The sequence below is a fragment of the Thunnus albacares genome, chromosome 17 (assembly GCF_914725855.1).
Source record: "Thunnus albacares chromosome 17, fThuAlb1.1, whole genome shotgun sequence".
NCBI lineage: Eukaryota > Metazoa > Chordata > Actinopteri > Scombriformes > Scombridae > Thunnus > Thunnus albacares.
The window spans coordinates 7484306-7506377 of record NC_058122.1 but is presented as its reverse complement, the minus strand read 5'-3'; the positions used below and the strand labels follow the sequence as shown (position 1 = coordinate 7506377).

General features: G+C 40.2%; 1 protein-coding gene and 1 long non-coding RNA gene across 5 annotated transcripts in view; one reads left to right on the top strand and one right to left on the bottom strand.

The window, feature by feature from the left end:
* LOC122967676 (myosin-10-like) overlaps positions 1-22072 on the top strand; it is a 58572-nt gene that overhangs the window by 33404 nt on the left and 3096 nt on the right. For all 4 annotated transcript variants that reach the window (XM_044332441.1, XM_044332444.1, XM_044332440.1 and 1 more), the window contains 31 exons: positions 2833-2925; positions 3985-4048; positions 4898-4996; positions 5606-5749; positions 5908-6003; positions 6720-6838; positions 7252-7404; positions 7707-7880; positions 7966-8139; positions 9870-9984; positions 13552-13745; positions 14000-14121; positions 14547-14616; positions 14928-15088; positions 15214-15322; positions 15556-15687; positions 15786-15992; positions 16137-16274; positions 16485-16608; positions 16743-16914; positions 17789-18001; positions 18107-18251; positions 18370-18576; positions 19714-19818; positions 19912-20064; positions 20143-20391; positions 20597-20809; positions 20946-21158; positions 21252-21413; positions 21535-21663; positions 21896-21984. In XM_044332441.1, coding sequence (XP_044188376.1) covers positions 2833-2925; positions 3985-4048; positions 4898-4996; positions 5606-5749; positions 5908-6003; positions 6720-6838; positions 7252-7404; positions 7707-7880; positions 7966-8139; positions 9870-9984; positions 13552-13745; positions 14000-14121; positions 14547-14616; positions 14928-15088; positions 15214-15322; positions 15556-15687; positions 15786-15992; positions 16137-16274; positions 16485-16608; positions 16743-16914; positions 17789-18001; positions 18107-18251; positions 18370-18576; positions 19714-19818; positions 19912-20064; positions 20143-20391; positions 20597-20809; positions 20946-21158; positions 21252-21413; positions 21535-21663; positions 21896-21984 — 4538 coding nt within the window. The remainder of the gene's footprint in view (positions 1-2832; positions 2926-3984; positions 4049-4897; positions 4997-5605; positions 5750-5907; positions 6004-6719; positions 6839-7251; positions 7405-7706; positions 7881-7965; positions 8140-9869; positions 9985-13551; positions 13746-13999; positions 14122-14546; positions 14617-14927; positions 15089-15213; positions 15323-15555; positions 15688-15785; positions 15993-16136; positions 16275-16484; positions 16609-16742; positions 16915-17788; positions 18002-18106; positions 18252-18369; positions 18577-19713; positions 19819-19911; positions 20065-20142; positions 20392-20596; positions 20810-20945; positions 21159-21251; positions 21414-21534; positions 21664-21895; positions 21985-22072) is intronic.
* On the bottom strand, positions 396-10727 carry LOC122967680. Its single transcript, XR_006398658.1, has 3 exons — positions 10399-10727; positions 452-457; positions 396-405 (listed from the first exon to the last, which is right to left on the bottom strand). It is a non-coding gene; the product is annotated as an uncharacterized LOC122967680 (long non-coding RNA).

Sequence of the window (22072 nt, the reverse complement as noted above, 5' to 3'; positions counted from 1 at the left end):
CTCCGCTGCTTTCATAATGACTTTGACAGACTAATCTAAGCTTTCTTTATGAGGTATTTGTTTGTGCTGGCTCAGTCTCCTCACATGATTATTTGAAGCCCAGTGAATCTGCCCTTAATCCAGCAGGCTCATGATAATAAAACATTTTGTTTTATCAGTTGGTTCAGGTTAAGTTGAACAGTGGAAATTAAGAAATTTTATCAGAAGCATATGTCAGTCAAGTGCAAATAAGTAGCTGTCATTAAATGTGTTGCGCATTAACTGACTCTGTATAGCCTTTTTGTGTACAGTACCAGTCAAAAGTTTGGACACACTTTCTCACTCAAGGAAATGGGAAACTTTTGACTGGTACTGTATGTTTGTCAGTCCTATGTTTCTGTGATTCACATTTTAAATGAACACGGTCTTTTGGAAAAGCACATGAACTGTGTGAAAATCCAACCACAGCCACAAACATCTCTCCTCAAATGTTTTATGCCAAGCTTCATCTTTACATTTTAGCCCAGGTGTGAAAAGACAGATATAAAAGATGTTGGTCAATCCTTTCATATATTTATGCATGTTTTCCATTGTTGATGTGCTCTAGATGCATGCATGTAGTTTGAATGAATAATAGTAATTAATAATTAATTTCTAGCTTGGCCTATTATATTCTATTCTATTCTATAGCCAAGCTAGAAATTAATAATGTTACTCCTGTAACCAACTCTGTCCTTCAATCCACATGTGGCTTTTATTGCACAGTCAATAACCAAACACAGGAGATGTTTCTCTGTTCTTGGATGTTATAGCCTCACCTGATTTTCAGACTTAAATTCACATTGGTTTTGTCCCAGATATGATTGAGACCCCATCTTCTGTTTCACATGCCCTCTACATAACTTGATATTTTTTGGCTCACCTCTTCTCTGTTTGATTTATCCAGTAGCTATTTTTCTTTCTCCCCTTTAAACCAATACCTGATGTTCCGTGTCTTCTGTAAATCTAATAACTATAGAAGCAGAGTGACTCCTATAGTCTGCAGCTCTGAGCGCACACAATCCAGGTGAATGCTTGTTTAATATGCTGCATTTTGGTAGCTGTAAGCAAGTAGCTGAAACTCAGTGCCTCGGTAGTCCCCTGCCAGAATACACCATCCACACTGACCTCCTTAATGCTGCTCTCCTTCTGTATTGCATTATGGCTGCCTCTGAGCAAAGGCCAGAGGAATGTAGAACCAGGGATCGAGGATCGGGGGAGAGCAAAGATATGATGGAGGAGAGGAGTATGGAGGGGGGTGAAAAGTAGTGGAGAAGATGTAAAGCAGATCAGAAGAGGACAAATGGGAATATCTGTTTGTTTTATAGTTATACAGGGATGCGTGCACTGGTGTCTGTGTTATTACATGTCATTTAGAGCTGGAAAGATTAAGGGGAAAAAAGGAGAGATGGGGAGTGAAGGAGGAGAGTTGGAGAGAGAGTTCCCTACTCCCTATTTCTGTCAGTAAATCCCGTATTAGTTTTACTGGAGCTCTTCTGCATTTAGTTATCAACACATTCAGACAGACAGAGAAGACGGCACAAAGATGTCAAAATGCTGCATGAAAGACCAAACTACTCTTAATACTTGTATTTCCTTTGGCCCATAAGTTTGGCCAACCAACTTCTTCAAGCAAGTTGAGCTGATGTTATCATATAGGGCCAAGAGACAGTCAAAAGTACCCTTCTTTTTTTTACAACAAATTCTTTACTTACTTCTATTCACAACTTTCTGAAGAGTAGTTTTTCAATAAAAGTTGTATTAAAAGAAAGGTTAGGTTAAATGTTTGCTTGTCTAAGCACCGGATCCCGGCAAGTAAGATGTAATGGTGCAATTATGGTCATGATGGAGGTAGATGAGTCCAAGAGTGGGCTTTAAAGTGTAGTTATAGGATCAGATTGTAGTCATGGTTTAGATATTGATTGTGCATGGTGATTCGGGGGGCACCACTTATTTGCCCTCTTTCTTCTCTCTGTTGTACTCTTTCCTTGCTCCATGTCTGCTACAGGAATTCATATTGTCAATCCAACTTATCAGGTCTTCTGCTTAACATCACATCTCAGAAGGGTTATAGGTATTCCCATATTTATTTTTGATGGCTAGTACCGAACGGCCTACAGCATCAGCTAGCCAGGCAGCAAATCAGGATGTGATGTGCTGTGCCATGGGTGGTGACACTAGCAGTAGGAGCTATTTCTGTAATGCCAGTGCCCTGGATAGAGCAGATTGCGTCATGTGTAGGGGAACTGGAGGTTTTGAGGGCTGTAGGGAATGTCCCAACCGCCTATCAACCCAGGTTTTGAGATTTGGGAGGAAGCCATCATTACCTCCATGGTGGTACAGTCTGCGGATATATAGGGTATATCATCACCACCAGAGGAATGTGCAGGGCAGAAGAAGGCTCTCCCTCATCAACGCTAACTAACCACTTACCATAGGGCATGTGTCAAAATATATTTGCCATATTGCCTTTGTGGTTTCAAGGGTTCTGTCAAACTGTTTGGTTGTCTTGGCCCCTTAAACTTGTCGGGTTCCCTAGACAAAAATCACATTGTACTGCAGTTGACTAAAGTAAAGCCAACAGAGCCATGATAAATTACTGACTGTCTGAAAGATCCGTTTAGCATATCGAGACAGCTACATTTTTGTCTAGCTACTCTGTTATGGAGAATTGATTTTGCCATGCCAGCTTATGTATGTTTTGGCAAACACAGAAAAATATGACCAGTGATAAAAAAGATTCATCACATGATGCCAGCCGTTGGAAATGTTTGACGGCTAGTTGGCTTCTTACCTCTCTGTCTTTCTCTACAGGGTGAGTTGGAACGCCAGCTCCTGCAAGCCAACCCCATCCTTGAATCTTTTGGCAATGCCAAGACAGTGAAAAATGACAACTCATCCCGCTTTGTGAGTGTTCTGTTCCTGTTTAATTGATCATTCTCTTGATTTAAACATGTGGACAGAAAGTATCCAGTAGAGAAACAGATTTATGTCAACTCCACCTTCACTGTCAGTGCAGTTTACATTTGCCTTAACAGATGTCTACAAAGAAATGTACATAATCCAAATCCAGCTTTGAAACATTCATGTTTTTATTCACCACTTCCCAAAGATAACAGTATTACTGTATGCTAAATATTTGTAATATGAGATGTAAGTAAAAATAAAAATTAGATAATCAAATTAAACCAGTTTTATATCTCTAAGAAAACACTTTTTTATCCTGTCTTGCAAAGGTTCAATTTGTGCTGATTTTCACATTACTGAATTGTATTCACTAGTGTTAGTTAATATTTAATTCATATTTCTTTGTGGCTGTAATAATTTTAATTGTTCCTTTTTAGTGGATTAGATTAAAAATAATGTTTTTTGTTCTTAAATCTTGTCTTATAAACATTTGTTCTCAATTTTTTTCCTAAAACATCTACTGTTATAAAGTGAACTGATTCACTGCTTCTAATATTTTGTAATCTCTGATTACGTAGTGATGACTTACAGAATCACAATAATTCTCTCCAGAGCATTCAAAATATTTTTTATGTGACTAAGTTAACCATGTGGTCAGATTTACCACCATGGTGCTCAGTCCACATGAATCACAGGCTGTCTCAGACGAGAAGCAATGAAGACCAGTAGACAGATGGGCATACATATTCACACACATTTACACACACACACGTTCACTGTCAGGAAACCACAGACATGCCTGAGATTCCTTCTCACGCGTTAACCTGGCTTTTCTTAATATAGGCATTTTGTTCTTCACTGTATATCTGTCATGTGCAAGAATCCACAAAGTGGTATTTAAAACCAACAGTGCCTGAAGGTTAAAGAAATACATAGCAGACAGATGCAGACACACAAACACATACAGTACAGTACAAAACATAGACTTTCAAATTAACCTGTGAAGTTTTAACAAGTTCAGCAATGTTTTAACATAAATTTGCATCTTGTGTCCTGCAGGGGAAGTTCATCAGAATCAACTTTGACGTCACAGGCTACATTGTTGGGGCCAATATTGAAACTTGTATCCTCATTACTGGGGCAGGCTGAAGGAGCAAAAGGACAAAGTATTGTTTCAAACACAGCAAAGACAGATAAAAGATAGCGTACATATTGAGTTTAGAGCTGAGAGCAGGGGTTAGGCCACACGACTCACCGCAGCTTATGCTTAACCACAAGAATGCAATTCCTCTTCTGTGTATTCCTGAGTGAGTTGGAGGGCACAAAGCTCTAAAGAAAACAAGTTTTCATTGTAATTTCTCAATTTTATTGAAAGAGGTCATATTATGTCTGTTTCCCAGTTTCTCAATATTTTCATTTTCATGGTCTATTTGCAAACATTTGCATGTTTTTATGGTCAAAAAGTACCTAGTTACAGCTGTACAAGCCATGGATGCAGCCCCTCTGTCTCACTCAGCCTGAAATGGGCTGTGTGCATTTCTCCGTGGACTGAGCTTTTTAAGACTTCCACAGTATTTATATAGCACCTAGACCTCCTTTATAATTGAAAAAGAAATGGAAATCCTCCTTTCTACAATATGTCCCCTTTAAGTTTACTTCTGCCCGGTGAAAAGAATAATAGTTAAAGTTCCCTGGGATAAAATTTTTATTGTTGCAACACTTGTAGAAAGAGTAAAGACTTGATCACCCAGTGATTTGTAGGCTTCCTCTAGCATCCAGGTTTTCTAAGAAGATTGAATGCGCATTTTAGGAGAATTCTTGTCTTTTCTGTGGCTAAATTGAGCTGTCTTTTCTCATATTTAGAAATTTAATTATAATGTGTACATTTTTTAGTTAGTTATAGTTTCAACAGTATCAGTCGCTTGATTGTCATGTTGTTATTTCCTGGTCAGTCCTTAACCTTTGTTCTCAGACCTTCTGGAGAAGTCAAGGGCCATCAGACAGGCTAAAGATGAGAGGACCTTCCACATTTTCTACCGCCTCTTGGCAGGAGCTGGAGAGCATCTCCGAAGTGAGTGTCTAACCACTGCTGTAAGGAGCAGTCAGAGTAAACAAAGACCAAAAACAGTGAGGTCTCATGTTTGTGCTAATTTGCCTCAGGCAAGAGAGCAAGTTAAAGAAAGCTGGTTTGAATTAGCGCCGGGCAACTAATCTTTCTCTTGTTAACTTTTAATTTAGCTTGTTAGTACATTGTTTCATGATGATGTAGAAGGGTTTTAGACTCTTACAATTCAACACTTAAAAGCATATTTCTCTTATGAACTAGTGGATTTAAAAGCTCACTCAATCTCTCCTTAACTTATGTATTTACTCACTGTATCTAGTTGTTTTGACCGAAACTGGATACAAATACAGCAGCTACTTCACTGTAGTCTGATCATTTTCTGACAACTTAAATTGTTACTTTTAAGGGTAAAAACAATACACATCATGGTCTTAATAGACTTAAGACTTTTTTTTAGAAAGTATACACTGAAAAAATTCAAACATGCAGTAAAGTACATAAAAACTACAAGAACAAATAGCAAACAACTAAAAGCTTGAATTAGATGATATTGATTAAAATTACCATTAAAATAATTAAATGTTTTTCTTTTAATTCTTTCATTTCCTTGTCTAGCGGACCTGCTCCTCGAAGGCTTTAACAACTACCGTTTCCTGTCAAATGGTAACATTCCAATCCCTGGTCAGCAGGACAAGGACAACTTCCAGGAAACGTTGGAGGCCATGCACATCATGAGCTTCTCCCACGACGAGATTATCTGTGAGTAGTGGTTCCAGATGTGCAACGATATACAGTTGACTCTTATTCTCCTTCTCTTTCTATAATTACATACCTCTTTTCTTCTCTTACTTTGCCATTTCCTAATCCCCACCCCCTGCCCCATGAGGATCAATAACGTGTTATTTTATCCTCGGCAGGCATGTTGAAGGTGGTCTCTGCAGTGCTGCAGTTTGGCAACATTGTCTTTAAGAAAGAGAGAAACACCGACCAGGCCTCCATGCCTGAGAACACAGGTAAACACCCAACATCCAGTCAAAACCATCGCTAGTGTCAATCATGATTCATGAATCTACAAAATGAGATGAGTGTCACCCCTCAGCGTCCACCACAACAGGTGTGGAAACCAAATCCACATCATACATGCTCAAAATTTTTTCCCATAGACTGTGAGCACATGCTTTATTAGACACGTAATTACACCGAAGTGAGATTGTGTGTCTCTTGGTATTGGAATGCTTGTAATGTGTGAATCTATCCGTCAGATCTGTTGGCAGGCAATATATCAGAGTGTCACCACCATCAGATGTCCCTACAGTCTATACTCCTGTCACATATGACTCAGTATAAGACAGGAGGAAGTCACATAAAATATACATATGACATAGTTGATTAGTATTCTGTCTTGGGGTCAGACCCATTAAACATACTGCTCTTGGTTCCCTAAGAACTTAAAGAAATATCTCAACACAACCAGGATCTGCAAAATCTGGGTATAGTCATATATCCTGGATTGTTAAAACAGAGTAAAGGCAGTGTTGCTCTCAGGCTTATTTATTAGATTTTTAACTTAATTATTTGAACCTAGCATCAAACTTAGGTCAGATTCTTAAGATAGTTACAAATACGAATGTTTTTTATGAAACGTGATGTTGTATATGTGAACTGGTATGAAGTTTGCATTTATATTAAAGCAATAAGTTGCATGCTCCCTGCTTCCTTGCACTCCCAGCGGCCCAGAAGCTCTGCCACCTGCTTGGAATGAATGTTATGGAGTTCACTAGAGCGATCCTCACCCCGAGGATCAAAGTGGGACGAGACTATGTGCAGAAGGCACAGACCAAAGAACAGGTAAAACACTATTAATGAGGTTTATATCTGATTTCCATGTATTCATTTTTCAGCTGTAAAATGAATTAAAACATCATATCTGAAAAAGTTCAGTTGTACTGATTGTACTGATACAGATTTTAAAGTTCAATTCTAGTTGTATATCTGTGCTTTGATATCTTTCTGTCTAAAGTACACCTCACTTTTGCAAAGTTACAGGACATAGGATATGTTTAGGCAGGTCATCTAGACCATCTGGATAATGGTTTGTCTTGACTGTAGCTTGTGGTCTGACATCATACTGTCATAAATCCAAAACACACTATTTAAACGAAAACAGCAACTCGTTAATATTCTTATAGTTGCACCCATGGCATTTGTGTGTTTCGTGGTTACTCTCCTTGGTGGTTCTACCCTCTCTGTTTTTCCCTCAGGCTGACTTTGCCATTGAAGCCCTGGCCAAGGCAACATATGAGCGGCTGTTTCGCTGGCTGGTCCACCGCATCAACAAGGCCCTAGACAGGACTAAACGTCAGGGGGCATCTTTCATTGGCATCCTGGATATAGCTGGCTTTGAGATCTTTGAGGTGCTGATTGTGATGCTTTAACACAAACAAACTACAGTAGTTTCCACAAAACAAAACTACCTTCTATTTGTTATCATAGATTTGTTCTTTCGCACATGGATTAAACAGAATCCAATGATCCAGCTTGTCTGATCAATAGAATTTTCTATTAATTTTATCAATTCGTAGGGTTTCAAGAACACACTTAATCTGATGATATAAACAAAACATGAACTGCTTGTGAAGAGGCCACCTAAAGAAAAACAAGGAAACATTTCAATATTACTTACTAACTTGACTTCTGCTTCATGCTTTCCTTTCAGCTGAACTCATTTGAGCAGCTGTGTATCAACTACACCAACGAGAAGCTGCAGCAGCTCTTCAACCACACCATGTTCATCCTGGAGCAGGAGGAGTACCAGAGGGAGGGCATCGAGTGGAGCTTCATCGATTTTGGTCTCGATCTGCAGCCCTGCATTGACCTCATTGAGAGGCCGGTCAGTGGCCTCCGTCTGTGTGCATTTGTGTGACTGTGTGTGTCTGCTTATGAGTACATTTGTTTAATGAAATCTGTCTTCTCAGACTAACCCCCCTGGTATTCTCGCTCTGCTGGATGAGGAGTGCTGGTTCCCCAAGGCCACAGACAAGACCTTTGTAGACAAGGTGCTCCAGGAGCAGGGCACACACACCAAGTTTCAGAAGCCACGTCAGCTCAAGGACAAGGCTGACTTCTGCATCATCCACTACGCAGGGAGGGTATGTATTTCAGGTCCATTAAGGTGCATCCTGACTATTCTCTTGGGAACTAGAGTGTTATGCCACTACTGTTAGCAGACAGCATGTCTCTTTAAAACTAAAAAAATGCTGTGTGCATTTTTGAAAGCCATTATAGTCAGTAGTTCATGTCTCCTTTACAGCTTCTGATTCGTCCATGTTCTCTTTGTTTTGTGCAACAACTCTGTCTGGTCTGTGTTTTGAAACCTCTCTCGGAGGCAGACTTCACTCCTCTGAAGGCAGTTAACCAGGTCATTGCCTGAAAACAAAAGCCCAGTTGTCATACTGCTGCTGGAGGAAACCCACATCTGGTTCACATTGGTGTGAAATTGAGTCTTTGGTGCCTGGTGGTTACATAACAGAGGCTTTCAACTTTCACCGTTGTGTGGTGGTCTGCCATCTGTTAAGAGAAAACAATACTCCACAACATTCCAGAGAGGACGCTTGTCAGTCGCAGCGTGGAAGCTGATATCATCCCTAGAGTGATAGTTTAATCAGGTTTAACTGTTTTCTTTTCCTCTCTTGCACATGTGTGTATGAACACAGTGGAGAGCATCAGTCAGTCATGTCTAAACATCAGTCCTGGACCTGAGCTTTACCATGACAAACAGGTGAAAACCTCAGATCTAGCCAGATATTAAGTATCAAATATTCAGTACTGGAGCCAACATTAAATTTGAACTTCATAAAATAAATCCTGCATGACAGAGTGATACTGAAGAGGAAAATAAGTGCAAACATTGTGAGTTTGCTTTTCCAGGATCCTGATGAAACCCATATGGAGATCTTACATTCCTCATCTCAGGTTCCTGACCGTGTCAATTACTTGTTACGTTCTTCTCTACTCCAACACTCTTTAAAGTGTGCTAGTATGTTAGTCATGTCATGTTACAGAGACTAATCCCATCAACACACTATGATCAAGTAAGGCCTTACGTGGTCCCAGGTGGGCACTGTGCTGTCAGTCAAATAAAATGTGTTTTTATTTTAACCCTGGTGCAGTTACCAGGTGGTTGAGGTATAACCCAACAATGATTCTTATTATATCAGTATTGTATGCAATTATTTGATATGATTATCTGAATGTTCTACTATGTATTTATGGTCCCATAGCAAATACAGCACATCTGGCACTTCCTGTAAGTTAACATAACTGGCGAGTGGTATTTGGAAGCACTATATTAGAGCCAGATCTAGCTGTCACTTTAGGCATACTACACAGACTATTGCAGACAGGTGAAGCAACAGACCAGCAGCAATTAATCAGAGAGTGAAAGCCAATCCTCTGAAAGTGTATTTTGAAAGCCTTTTTTTCCCCTTTACACTGTTAACACTGGAGCATAACAGTAAGGAAGGTAAGGGGATGGGATGACATGTAACAAAGTTCATGAATGAAATCTGATTTGATGCTGAGTTGTTTTGATTTTTCACTGACATGATGCCAAACCTTGCAGTTTTTCCTTTCTATCAATATTATAACAGGTGATGTGTGTGATTGTTGTTGGCATATACAGTACACGTTAGGTTGGGTTGTAAATGCATGTCTCTGCCATAAACTTATTCTCATTTTTATCATTTTTATTTAAAAAAAAAACAGTTCCATAATGCTGAGTCTGTATGTGTTTGAGTTTTTGTAGGAAAATGGAAATACAATAAAAGATTTTGGTGTGCAACTATTAAAATAATACTGTGGAATCACTGTGTTTACTTAGGTGGACTATAAAGCTGATGAATGGCTTATGAAGAACATGGATCCCCTGAATGACAATGTGGCCACGCTGCTGCACCAGTCAACTGACAAGTTTGTGGCTGAGCTCTGGAAAGACGGTGAGCCTCTTAACCATATTTTGCTGTGTAGGAGCTCATCAAGCTTTCAATTTTACACAAGTTTATTAAAATACAATTTTATCTGCTGTATAAATTCTAATGAACCTGCATTTATCCATATCTGCCCAGAAGGACACATCATACATACTGTGTAGTGAAAAAATGAGACACAAAAAGAAAAGCATTTAAAACAATTATTGTCCTTATCTCTTTTGGGTCTTTAGCGATGGCAATGTTGGTTTGTCCATCAATCAGTTTGTCCACCACTTTGGTCCAGACTAATAAATATCTCAACAACTATTAGATAAATTGTCATGAAATTATAAGTGTAGCAAATACATGTAAAACATACTCATCAGCCTCAGCTGTACTTTGCGTTTAGTGATAACTAGTTAGTATGCTAATGCTCTAAACTAAGATACCTGTTAAACATTACTATGTTAATATTGTCATAGTGAGCATGTTAGCATGCTGAGGTTAGCATTTAGCTCAACGCACACCACCTGTGCCTAAATAGCCAGAGCTGCTAGCATGGCTGTGTGATGTTGCAAAGCATATCATCACTCAGTGAACTTCGTATTAGATGAAAATGGGGAATACATTCTCTCTTCTCTCACACTTCGGAGTTTCATCCAGCAGTGTGTTTCATGGTTTCTCTAATGTGGGAGTTTTGCCAACAAAAACACCATATTTAAGTGAGGTAAACCAGAGCTGAATGACTGATTAATTGCTAATACTGTATTTTCTCCCCCAGCGAGTACATTGTTCATAGATTGGATGAAGTGAGCCATGGTCTTAAGAAACTTCATTTTAATTTGACTTTTGTTTTCTATGGAATCACAAACGGGTCAAATGGAAAGCAAATATTTATAAAACACTTTCTGGACTAATCTTCCTCCTGATTAATGATCAGCTATGATAACCCAACACTAACTTTAAATAATAACAAGGCTTTGGTATTATGCATGTACTATAGTATTCCAGTGGATGAACTGACGTTTACTCTTCAGTACACTTTTTTTTTAACACAGAGAACAACTAATGAATTTATGAACATTTGTATGTTAGTGTGAGTATGTGAAATGGGTGTTTGTAGGCTTTCTTTTTCTCTCTCACTCTCCTGTCTTCTTTCTCTGTCCTTGTCTCTGTTGCTGTAGACATTCAGACGTTTCAGAGAGCCTCTTTCTATGACAATGTGTCTGGGCTCCATGAAGCTCCAGGTGACTAATAGTAACAATTAACCTTCATGTACCACTGGCTTCTCCTCATCCTCTGCACGGGAGGGATCATTGGTTCCCTGTTGTGTCATGGCTGCTATGTGCACCCCTCTGACAGCTCCCCTGTGGCTTTGCATGGCTGTACACCTGTTGTATTTAAAACATCTGATGTCAAAAACTTCCCTTCTTCCATCAATGCTGATGGGTTACTCCCACTTATTACTCCAATAACTATTGCTTAAATGTTAAGCCAGGCCAGGTAAGGCATTTCTTTTTGTATTTGTTTTGTGGTACAAAGTGAATTCACACAATGCAAAACAGATTGATAGAATTATTGTCAAAAGGCTGAAAATCTGAAACAGTAAATATTATCTTGGGCTGGTCAGATGGATGAATTATAAAGCTGCTTTTAGGGCCTGGTACATATTGACTAAAACGTTTTTTATTTTAATGATTTGGTGGGACACCATGTTCAGAGGAGGTGTCACAATACCTAAAAAGGGCAAATAGCGTCTATCTACTTTATGCAATGATTAGCAATCCACTGATTAACATATATTTAAATATAATACAGTGACTAAATAATATTGTTTGCGTTCAACAGACTTAAACCAGTGTGTGTCAGAGCAAACAGCAGATGGAAATTACCAGTGTCCATATTTTAGGAGGATCATTGGATCCAGAGATGATTTAAGTTTACCTTGCGAGGCAGCTGGATTTGCGGGATTATGACATCACGAGATCACGCGAGAATCCATCTTGTCAGGCTTCAAATTATGCATTTGTGTCTGAACCACAGGTGGTTTAGACCAATCAGCCTCCTATGAGGATTCTTGTGTGATCTTGTGATCTCGTAAATCCAGCTGCCTCGCAAGGTAAGACGGTGATAGACAGTGATAGACAGATGGTTCATTCACCTGCCAAGTATTTTTTGAAAGTGTCTGCCCTTTTCCAAACAGTTTCCAAGGATGACTTCTCAGATGGTTCTGTGTAACAAACCATCTGGCACGTCAGGATAGATTTAAGTTCCCTCTTACTTAGTGCTGCCAATAACTAAAAGAGGGGAATATTTGAAGAACCTGCACACCAGATATCTGATCCATCTCATTGTTATTAATCTTTTTTATTAGCATTTCTGAGCAATGTAGTGTTGCTGAATTATCATCCAGTTAAAGATTTAACCAAGAAAATGTTAATAGGGTCATGTCCTTGATTTGAGTAGAAGTTGTATACTAATTAAAGAGAAATTAAAACAAAATGTATTTTTTTGTTATACTAAAAAGGTGCACAGCTTCTATTCATATTATGTTTTATAAATTTTGATTGATTAGTGCTATGATGATAAAGGGATAAGATGTAATTTTTATAACATCAGTGAATGTTCAATTTAAGTGCACCTAATTTGCATGCAATTTTTGATTAAATGCTGTGGTGATACACAGTGAAAAGCTGTTGAAATTTAGTTACATACAACCAAGTTGCAGGGGAAAAAATGACGCAGCACTAGATGTGCAGATAATCAATGGCGCTGTTTTCAGTTTCAGAGTGCAAATTGGTCACAGATACTGCTGATGTGACATGTTTCTGTTGAGTTGCTGAATAAGTCTCATCTTGTGTCACCAGTATTTATTCCTTGTGCTGTGGGGATTTTTTTCCCCATGTTTGCATAATGAAAGTAAATTAATGGAATAATCCTGCTCATTCCTGTTATTTGGGTTTGCTATTTGTTGTGATTCTTACAGATTTTATCCAGTGGTTGAAATCAAAATGCTTGATAACCTCCCTGTTTTGGCAATATTCAAATGTACGGTATGTTACATATTTAAGAGTTCATCTCTGTGTCCTGGCTGTATTAAGTAATCGATCACTGTCTAATGAGCATCAGGACAAATCAGGTAGATCCAGTTTTAAAATCATTTTTGAATGAAGGACTGTTCAACAGATTGCTGGCTGGGACAAACCAGCTCTGTGTGTTTGTAATAATGTTAGCTTATAGAATCAATGCAGCTGATGGTCTCTGATCACAACTGATGTGACTGTTTTCAAAGCAGCAACATCATTGTCTGTCTTCATGCTTTATCACAAAAATAGAAAAGAGCAAATCCTGTTCAGTTTAACGTTTCCTGATGAATATCCGCATTGGATTTAAACACTAATACAAAACCTGAAAGACAATTTGTTGGCTTTTCTCTTTTCTACATATTATAATTACCCCGAGCGCATCACTTTGATGTATTTTACATACATCTATCAATAAAGATAGCATCACAAACATCACGTCAGCTACTGTATCTATCCCTCTGTTAATACAGTTATCTGTCTTTCTCTTCATCTCATCTTTCATCACCAGTTGACCGAATTGTGGGTCTGGACCAGGTTGCAGGCATGAATGAGACAGCGTTTGGTGCTGCCTACAAGACCAAGAAGGGCATGTTCCGCACCGTGGGACAGCTGTACAAGGAGCAGTTGTCTAAGCTGATGGCCACACTGAGGAACACCAATCCCAACTTTGTCCGATGCATCATCCCAAACCATGAAAAAAGGGTCCGTCTCAAGATTGTCACAGTTACCCTCAGTACAAGCTGGACTGATAGATATTGATATATGTACTGTTTGATAAAGCTTACTTGTGATAAGCTTGAATGAATTTTGCCCAAATGTAAAGTTTGTTCTTTAACCTTCTCAATTTTTTTTTTGTTTTGTTTTTTCATTTTCATTCTCCTCTTGTTTTCATTCACCTTCTTTTGTTCCCCATCTCCTCCCTGCTTTCTTCTTTCTTCTTCATCCTCCTCACCCAGGCTGGAAAACTGGACCCCCACCTGGTTCTGGACCAGCTGAGGTGTAATGGTGTGCTGGAGGGGATCCGTATCTGCAGACAGGGCTTCCCTAATCGCATCGTCTTCCAGGAGTTCAGACAGAGGTAATGCTTTACCTCTGACTCAGTTAATGTCTGGTCATCACATGTCCTGTAAAAATGTGGAAAATTTAGATGATAAAGTAAAGCATATAACTTTATTGTCATAAATAGATGACCATAATTGTCATAAATAGATAAATAATAGGTATAAAATATGACATGATATGGCTCTCAGAAACCTAGCAGTATGCTTTTTCACTCTGTTAATAAAAGAAGGATCTGGTCTCTGATATTCTTTCACCTTTGTGAAATTGTTTGATCTCGGTAGCTCTGTAACTGTAATTTAGGAGACGCAAGCCTCTACCACTTCTTTCTCTCCCACGTTCTACATCTTATAGCTTTAGCCAGTTTGAAGCAACAAATTTATTTTTTTTGTCCTAGTGACTCTCTGTTCTTACAGTGGACTCCTCTCTCTGCTTTGTGTCCAGGTATGAGATCCTCACTCCTAACGCCATTCCCAAGGGCTTCATGGATGGCAAGCAGGCCTGCGAGAGAATGGTAAGGTCTTGTGTCTCAGTCGAGAACAAACGCAATTTATCTCAACTGCTGCCTCAGAGTCACACCGCTCACATTTGAAACAAGGCGCTTCATTTATTATGACTTTCTCAGGTTATAAGACAATGAAATAATCCAAATGTTCATCATTTGAGTGTAAAAACAGTCTAAATAAAGTATGAAGAACCACCTCATCTTTAAAGCAGGAATTTCTAAATATAAAATAGATTTTGTGAATGATCTAGTCCCATTACTACACAACAAAGAACAGTTATTAATTTAAGTCCTCTCGTGTCTCCCCTTTCCTTTGGTAGATCAAAGCCCTGGAGCTAGATGGCAACTTGTTTCGTATCGGCCAGAGTAAGATCTTCTTCAGGGCTGGAGTCCTGGCCCACCTGGAGGAAGAGAGGGACCTGAAGATCACTGACATCATAATTTACTTTCAGGCCGTCTGTCGAGGATATTTGGCACGCAAGTAAGGGCTGTCTACTTAGTTATTTGTTTATAAAGGCCCAGAGTTAGTTTGAAGATTTTATCACAAAAAATTTGATTTGACTGTTGTCTCAATATTTGTTCTCTTCCTCTCTCGTAATTCTTCAGAGCCTTTGCTAAGAAGCAGCAGCAGCTTAGTGCACTGAAGGTTCTCCAGAGAAACTGTGCTGCATACTTGAAGCTGCGTCACTGGCAGTGGTGGAGACTCTTCACCAAGGTGTGTGCCTTTGTGTATATACATGCATGCTGCCGAGAATGTTTGTGCAGTGTGTGTCTGCCTATAGAAGTCACTACCCTTCTGGTAAGGATCGTGCCAGCATTGAGGTCCAAAGGAGAACTGGTCAGATTTATCAGAAGAGATACTATAATTTCCCATTTAAATCTAGCTCCAATATGTCAGCTAGAATGTGCTTCGTCTTCTGAAACATTTCTCTTCATCTGTACCTGCAGGTGAAGCCCCTGCTGCAGGTGACCAGGCAGGAGGAGGAGATGCAGGCTAAAGATGAGGAGCTGGTCAAGGTGAAGGAGAAGCAGACCAAGGTGGAGGGAGAGCTGGTGGAGATGGAGAGGAAACACCAGCAGGTCAGTTACAACTGCAGAAATACTCTGTTAGTGCCACATTTTAACAACATGAATTTTCATGATGCATAATTGAAGGCATTAACATTATTTATGTGTAGTTAATGGAGGAGAAGAACATACTAGCAGAGCAGCTGCAGGCAGAGACAGAGCTGTTTGCAGAGGCCGAGGAGATGAGAGCTCGTCTGGCTTCCAAAAAGCAAGAGCTGGAGGAGATCCTCCATGACCTGGAGTCCAGGCTGGAGGAAGAAGAAGAAAGAGGCCAGGGCCTGCAGAATGAGAAGAAGAAGATGCAGTCCCATATCCAGGTATGTCCTAGAGATATGGAAATTTAAGTAGTGGATGCTGAAAAACAATTTTTGCACTGTTGGAAATATATTTCAAAAGATTAGTCTTTCAAATTACTTAAAAACAAAAATATGTTTGTTATGATTAAATACGTGTGTGTGTAGGACCTGGAAGAACAATTGGATGAAGAGGAGGCTGGCAGGCAGAAGCTGCAGCTGGAGAAGGTAACAGCTGAGGCCAAAATGAAGAAGTTTGAAGAGGACATTTTGCTACTAGAGGACCAGAACTCCAAGTTCATCAAGGTGAGAGAAAAGGGTCTACATTTCAACTACGGGTTTAGGATGCACAGAGATGTAGTGTAGAATTGTGAGGATTGGTTTTAAATAAGAGATGGAGGGTCTTTTCTCCTTTAATAAGATACAGTCAAAAGTTTCAGAGCATTGAAACATGTTGACACTGATTTGAGAGGCTAGCTGTGCACTAACCTACCTGTACCTCTCTCTCATCTTCAGGAAAAAAAACTGATGGAGGACAGAATCAATGAGATGACCTCGGTGCTAGCTGAAGAGGAAGAGAAAGCCAAGAACCTGGGCAAGGTCAAGAACAAGCAGGAGATGATGATAGTCGACTTGGAGGGTAAATTAACAGAATGCATAGAACAGGAAAGCAGAATAAACTTGTTCAATACATGAGCCTGTAAACTTTAAACCATGCTCATGTTTCTTTGTGATTTAATAAACCATTGTTTATTAAAATTATTTCTAATTCAGAGAGACTGAAGAAGGAAGAGAAGACCCGTCAGGAGCTAGAGAAGGCTAAGAGGAAGCTGGATGGGGAAACGACCGACTTTCAAGACCAGATATCCGAACTTCAGGCCCAGACAGAGGAGCTGAAAGCTCAGCTGGGCAAGAAGGAAGACGAGCAGCAGATACTGCAGGCTAGGTAGGAGATACTGGGACCACCTGGGGGACAATGGAGCAAAACTGTTCAGTACAGGTCACATCACTTCACCAACAAAAGTATTACATAACTGCACGCAAGCTAAATATGGGTTCCAGAGTTTTAATATTGAGTCACTGAGATTCTGCTACATGAGTCAGTCTCAGATAAGTGCTGCATAGCTGTGCAGAACAGTCATCACACTAAACATTATTGCACGATGAATTCACACCTGCCAGTTTATATGACACATTTTATTGGACTGACAACACTGCAGACACTTATATAGCAGAGATCTTATAATTTAGTAAAAAATAGCCTGTGAGACTCATTGTCCTGCAGGCTGCCTCAACAAAACATATTCATCCACTGATTGTCACTGCATTGGAATGTGTTTGCGTCGTTTGACTGTATGATGGGTGGTCATGTAATTTGTGTGGTATTAATGAGTCTTTGTAAGTTTAAAACCATGCATCTAAGCAGCCTGCATGCAGCTTATTTAGGAGTCTCCATCATAAGAAAACTGTTGGCATCAAGTGAGTTATAAAATAGTGATTTTGTCTCTGCTGCCACCCAGTGGCCACACAGCAGATGAGTTCACTCAAGGAACTGAATGTGTGTGTGTGTGTGTGTGTGTGTGTTAATCTTTTCAAGCAATAGTTTATTTATACACAAAAGTTAAAAAATGTAAAATGAGTGAAGAGCTAGAAGAAAGAATTTTTTTAATGATATTAAAATAAAATTCAGGCTGCAGCATATTTTTTGTGAGGTTCCCTGGTCATATTTTTTTCAATCATACCATCACAGTCACAATGTTTTTTTCACTTTGTATCTGGGATCTTGTTACGTGTTCTTCAATGTTCTTAATGTTGAACAGGGGTGAAGATGAGGTTAGCCAGAAGAACAACGCTCTGAAACAGGTGAGGGAGCTGCAGGCCCAGCTGTCTGAGCTGCAGGAGGACTTAGAGTCCGAGAAACAATCCAGGAACAAGGCCGAGAAGCTCAAGAGGGACTTGAGCGAAGAGCTTGAGGCCCTTAAGACAGAACTGGAGGACACCCTTGATACAACCGCAGCCCAGCAGGAGCTTAGGTACTGCACTCTGCATTTTACTCCTTAATTTACATTTTTATAATAGACAGTGGTCTATCAGGAAACAGGAAAATTAAGTCTTTTCTGTGTCCTTATTCTTTGTAGGACCAAGCGTGAACAGGAAGTTGCAGAGCTGAAGAAAGCCATTGAGGAGGAGACTAAAAATCATGAGGGTCAGATCCAAGAGATGCGACAGAGGCATGCCACTGCCTTGGAAGAGCTGTCTGAACAGCTGGAACAGGCCAAGAGGGTGAAATACCTTTCCACAATCTACAATCTAATATCACAGGATTATCAAATCCTTCAAAGAGATAGCGACATCACTTCATCATGTGACTACACTAATGTTTGCCGTTCATTATGTCCAGTTTAAGGCTAATCTGGAAAAGACCAAGCAGAGCCAGGAGAGCGCCAATAAGGAGCTGACCAATGAGGTCAAGAGCCTACAGCAGGCGAAGACAGAGTCGGAGCACAAGAGGAAGAAACTGGAAGGCCAGCTGCAGGAGTACATGGCCAGGGTCACTGAGGGAGACAGGGCCAAGGCAGAACTGGGTGAACGCACACACAAACTGCAGGTGAGGGGTGGAGATGAAAACATGCTTGATTTAAAACAGTGGAATCAATCCAAGTAAAATGAATACAATCAAAAATAGTGTTTTTTTCCCCCATATAGTGATGGAATCCATGTGTTTTAGGTGAAACTGGTACCACCTATGAGAAAAAATAAACCATATATTTTTAAATGTACTGATCATAAAGAAATATTGTCATTAAAGGTAGAGTCAGTGATTCTGGTGAAAGATTTTCAGCACACTTTTTGTCAAATTCAGCAAATATCTCCTCACTGTCCGCTAGCTGTCCCTTCTGTGAGTGCATACATACATACACAGCACTGGCTTTGTGAATGAGAAACAAACAAAGTGGCTGGAGCGAGCCACACAATACTATTCCAGCCAATCAGCAGCAGGGGGCGTTAGTGCTAGTGCATAGGACAGGGGGAAGTCATCAGAGCAGCTGTCTGTGTGAGGACATGTCGGTGTCCTGTCTCCAGCACCCGTTGAATGGTGGCAAACCAGAGAGGCGGAGAGTGTGGATGGACTGTTGTGCTCACATGAGACGATTTTTTTCCACCAGTGATAAAGTGTGAGAGGAACAGAGGTGACTCTACAGCTGATGCATCACTCTGAATTGTGCCATATTTCTCTTTTGGTTGTTGCCTTGGCAATGTGCATCCATGAATTTGGGGTGCAGAGTTTCTTAGGGGAGAGGTGTATTTGTTTGGGTGTTAAGTTAAAATATAAACAATCTTTCTTCAGAATGACTGACTCTACTTTTAATGGTAAACTTCAGCTTCCATGTCAAAACTTTCTGAACACTTCTGGATGTATAATCCTCATTTTCTTTGTGTTTTATTAACAGAAGATGCCATAGATTAGCTTAAATTTGAATTTCTTTCTTGATTGTAAAAGCTGTATACTTTAGAAAATTAATTTTTAAACTGTTCCTTTATATTAGAGGTAGACTGTTCTTCTTACTAACAGTATGCAAACCAAATGAATGGAAACTGTAATGATGCAGTTTAACTGAAAAGCTAAGTGCAAAGTTGAAGAACGCAGTTGTGATATAAAACCACATTTTTGACAAGCCTATTTTTATGACAGTGTTTTAACAATACATTTAACCTAAATTGACCTTTGTACCGTCCCATACAGACTGAGTTGGACAATGTTTCAACCATGCTGGAAGATGCAGAGAGGAAGGGTATCAAGATGGCCAAAGATGTCTCTGGACTAGAGAGTCAGCTACAAGACACACAGGTGACATACGGCGTCTCTGAGCATGAATCATCAAGTGAAAACTAATTACTACTTTCTGTTAAACTAACTGGACAAATATTCATTTTCTTTTAGGAGCTGCTCCAGGAGGAGACCCGCCAGAAACTAAACCTCAGCAGTCGTATACGCCAGTTAGAAGAGGAGAAGAATGCTCTGCAGGAGCAGCAGGAGGAGGATGAGGAGGCACGCAAGAATCTGGACAAACAGATGCTGACCCTACAGGCTCAGGTAGGACAGATGGTCAGCAATGTTTAAGTCATATTTTTGTTTATTCTTTTCTGAATATGTCCTGTTTTCTGTTTGTAGCTGTCAGAGAGTAAGAAGAAGCTAGAGGATGATGTTGGAACAATCGAGGGCCTGGAGGAGACAAAGAAGAAGCTGCAGAAGGACATGGAGCTGTCCAGCCAGCGTCTGGAAGAGAAGACCATCGCTTTTGAAAAGATGGAGAAGACAAAGACCCGTCTGCAACAGGAGCTGGATGATCTAACTGTAGACTTGGATCACCAGAGACAGATCGTCTCCAACCTGGAGAAGAAGCAGAAGAAGTTTGATCAGGTGAGTACGCACAGATATTTTGTTCAGAAAACAATTTTGGAGTGAAGTGAGTTTGTAAATTTGTCTTCAATATATTTTTAAATATCACTATTAAATCCTCTAGTTTTATAGGTTAAATAGATTTAATTAATTTCCTCAAATTACCGTCTTCACAAATTACAAAGATAATTTTCATAAAATTCCAATCTGATGTCCTCCTCTGCAGATGCTGGCTGAGGAGAAGAGCATCTCAGCTCGTTATGCTGAGGAACGTGACCGTGCTGAAGCTGAGGCCAGAGAGAAGGAGACCAAAGCTCTGTCCATGACCAGAGCTTTGGACGAGGCACTGGAGGCCAAAGAAGAGCTGGAGAGGGTTAACAAGCAGCTACGTGCTGAAATGGAAGATCTAATGAGTTCAAAGGATGACGTGGGCAAGAATGTGAGTGTTGGGATCAATACAGCACATATGAAAAAAATCTGCTACAGAATTTTTCTTTCTTTCTCCTTCCATGCTCTCTTCCTAAACCCTCATCTCTCTTTCACCAATCACCCTCTGTGTATCTCCTCCCTATCAGGTCCATGAGCTGGAGAAATCCAAGCGTACTCTGGAGCAGCAGCTGGAAGAGATGAAGACTCAGTTGGAGGAGCTGGAGGATGAGCTGCAGGCCACAGAGGATGCCAAGCTGCGTCTGGAGGTCAACATGCAGGCCATGAAGGCTCAGTACGAGAGAGACCTTCAAGGCCGCGATGACCAGAACGATGAAAAGAAGAGAGCGCTGGTCAAGCAGGTGCGGGATAACACTTAAAAAAGTAAAGTCATGATGGAAGAATATTCTATACGTCCCACAACACTAATATCTTGTTCTGGCTGCTCCCCTCAGGTGCGAGAGATGGAAGCAGAGTTGGAGGATGAGAGGAAGCAGAGAGGTCTGGCTGTAGCTGCTAAAAAGAAACTGGAGATGGATTTGAAGGATATAGAGGGTCATATAGAAGGAGCCAACAAGGCTCGAGATGAAGCCATCAAACAGCTGCGCAAGTTACAGGTATGGATTTGATACATATGTTTGAATCAGTTATGCTTCATATTTCATCCTCCATTCATACCTTTCCCATTCTAAGCACTACAGTAAGCAGCCATTCTCAGCAATACGTTGTCTCCTTCAGGCCCAAATGAAGGACTACCAGCGGGAGTTGGAAGACGCCCGAGCTTCTAGAGATGATATTTTTGCCATGTCCAAGGAAAATGAGAAGAAACTCAAGAGCCTTGAGGCTGAGATTGTGCAGCTACATGAGGTACAGGACTTCAGCCTGATGCATGGTGGAGCTGGAGCTATTTAGGGTTGTAGGGTGTTGATTTATGGCAGCTGGGCTTTTGTATGCACTGTATACTCTACAGTCTTAACTCATGATAAAGCATTGTATGGTTCTCTCTCAACGTTCGATGACACACAAGTGAAGTGCTGATAACCTGTGTTTCACCTTTAACCTTTCTCCTGTCTCTCTGTCCTGCTCTCTCTCTTTGCAGGACCTGGCAGCATCTGAGAGGGGCCGGCGCCATGCAGAGCAGGAACGGGATGAGCTGCAAGATGAAATCTCCAACAGCACCTCTGGAAAGTAAGTTACACTCACCCGCTTGACCATGTTCTAAACCTTCTTGTACTATTTTTTATTTTGCATCAAACCCTAAGTAATTGGTTCGGCA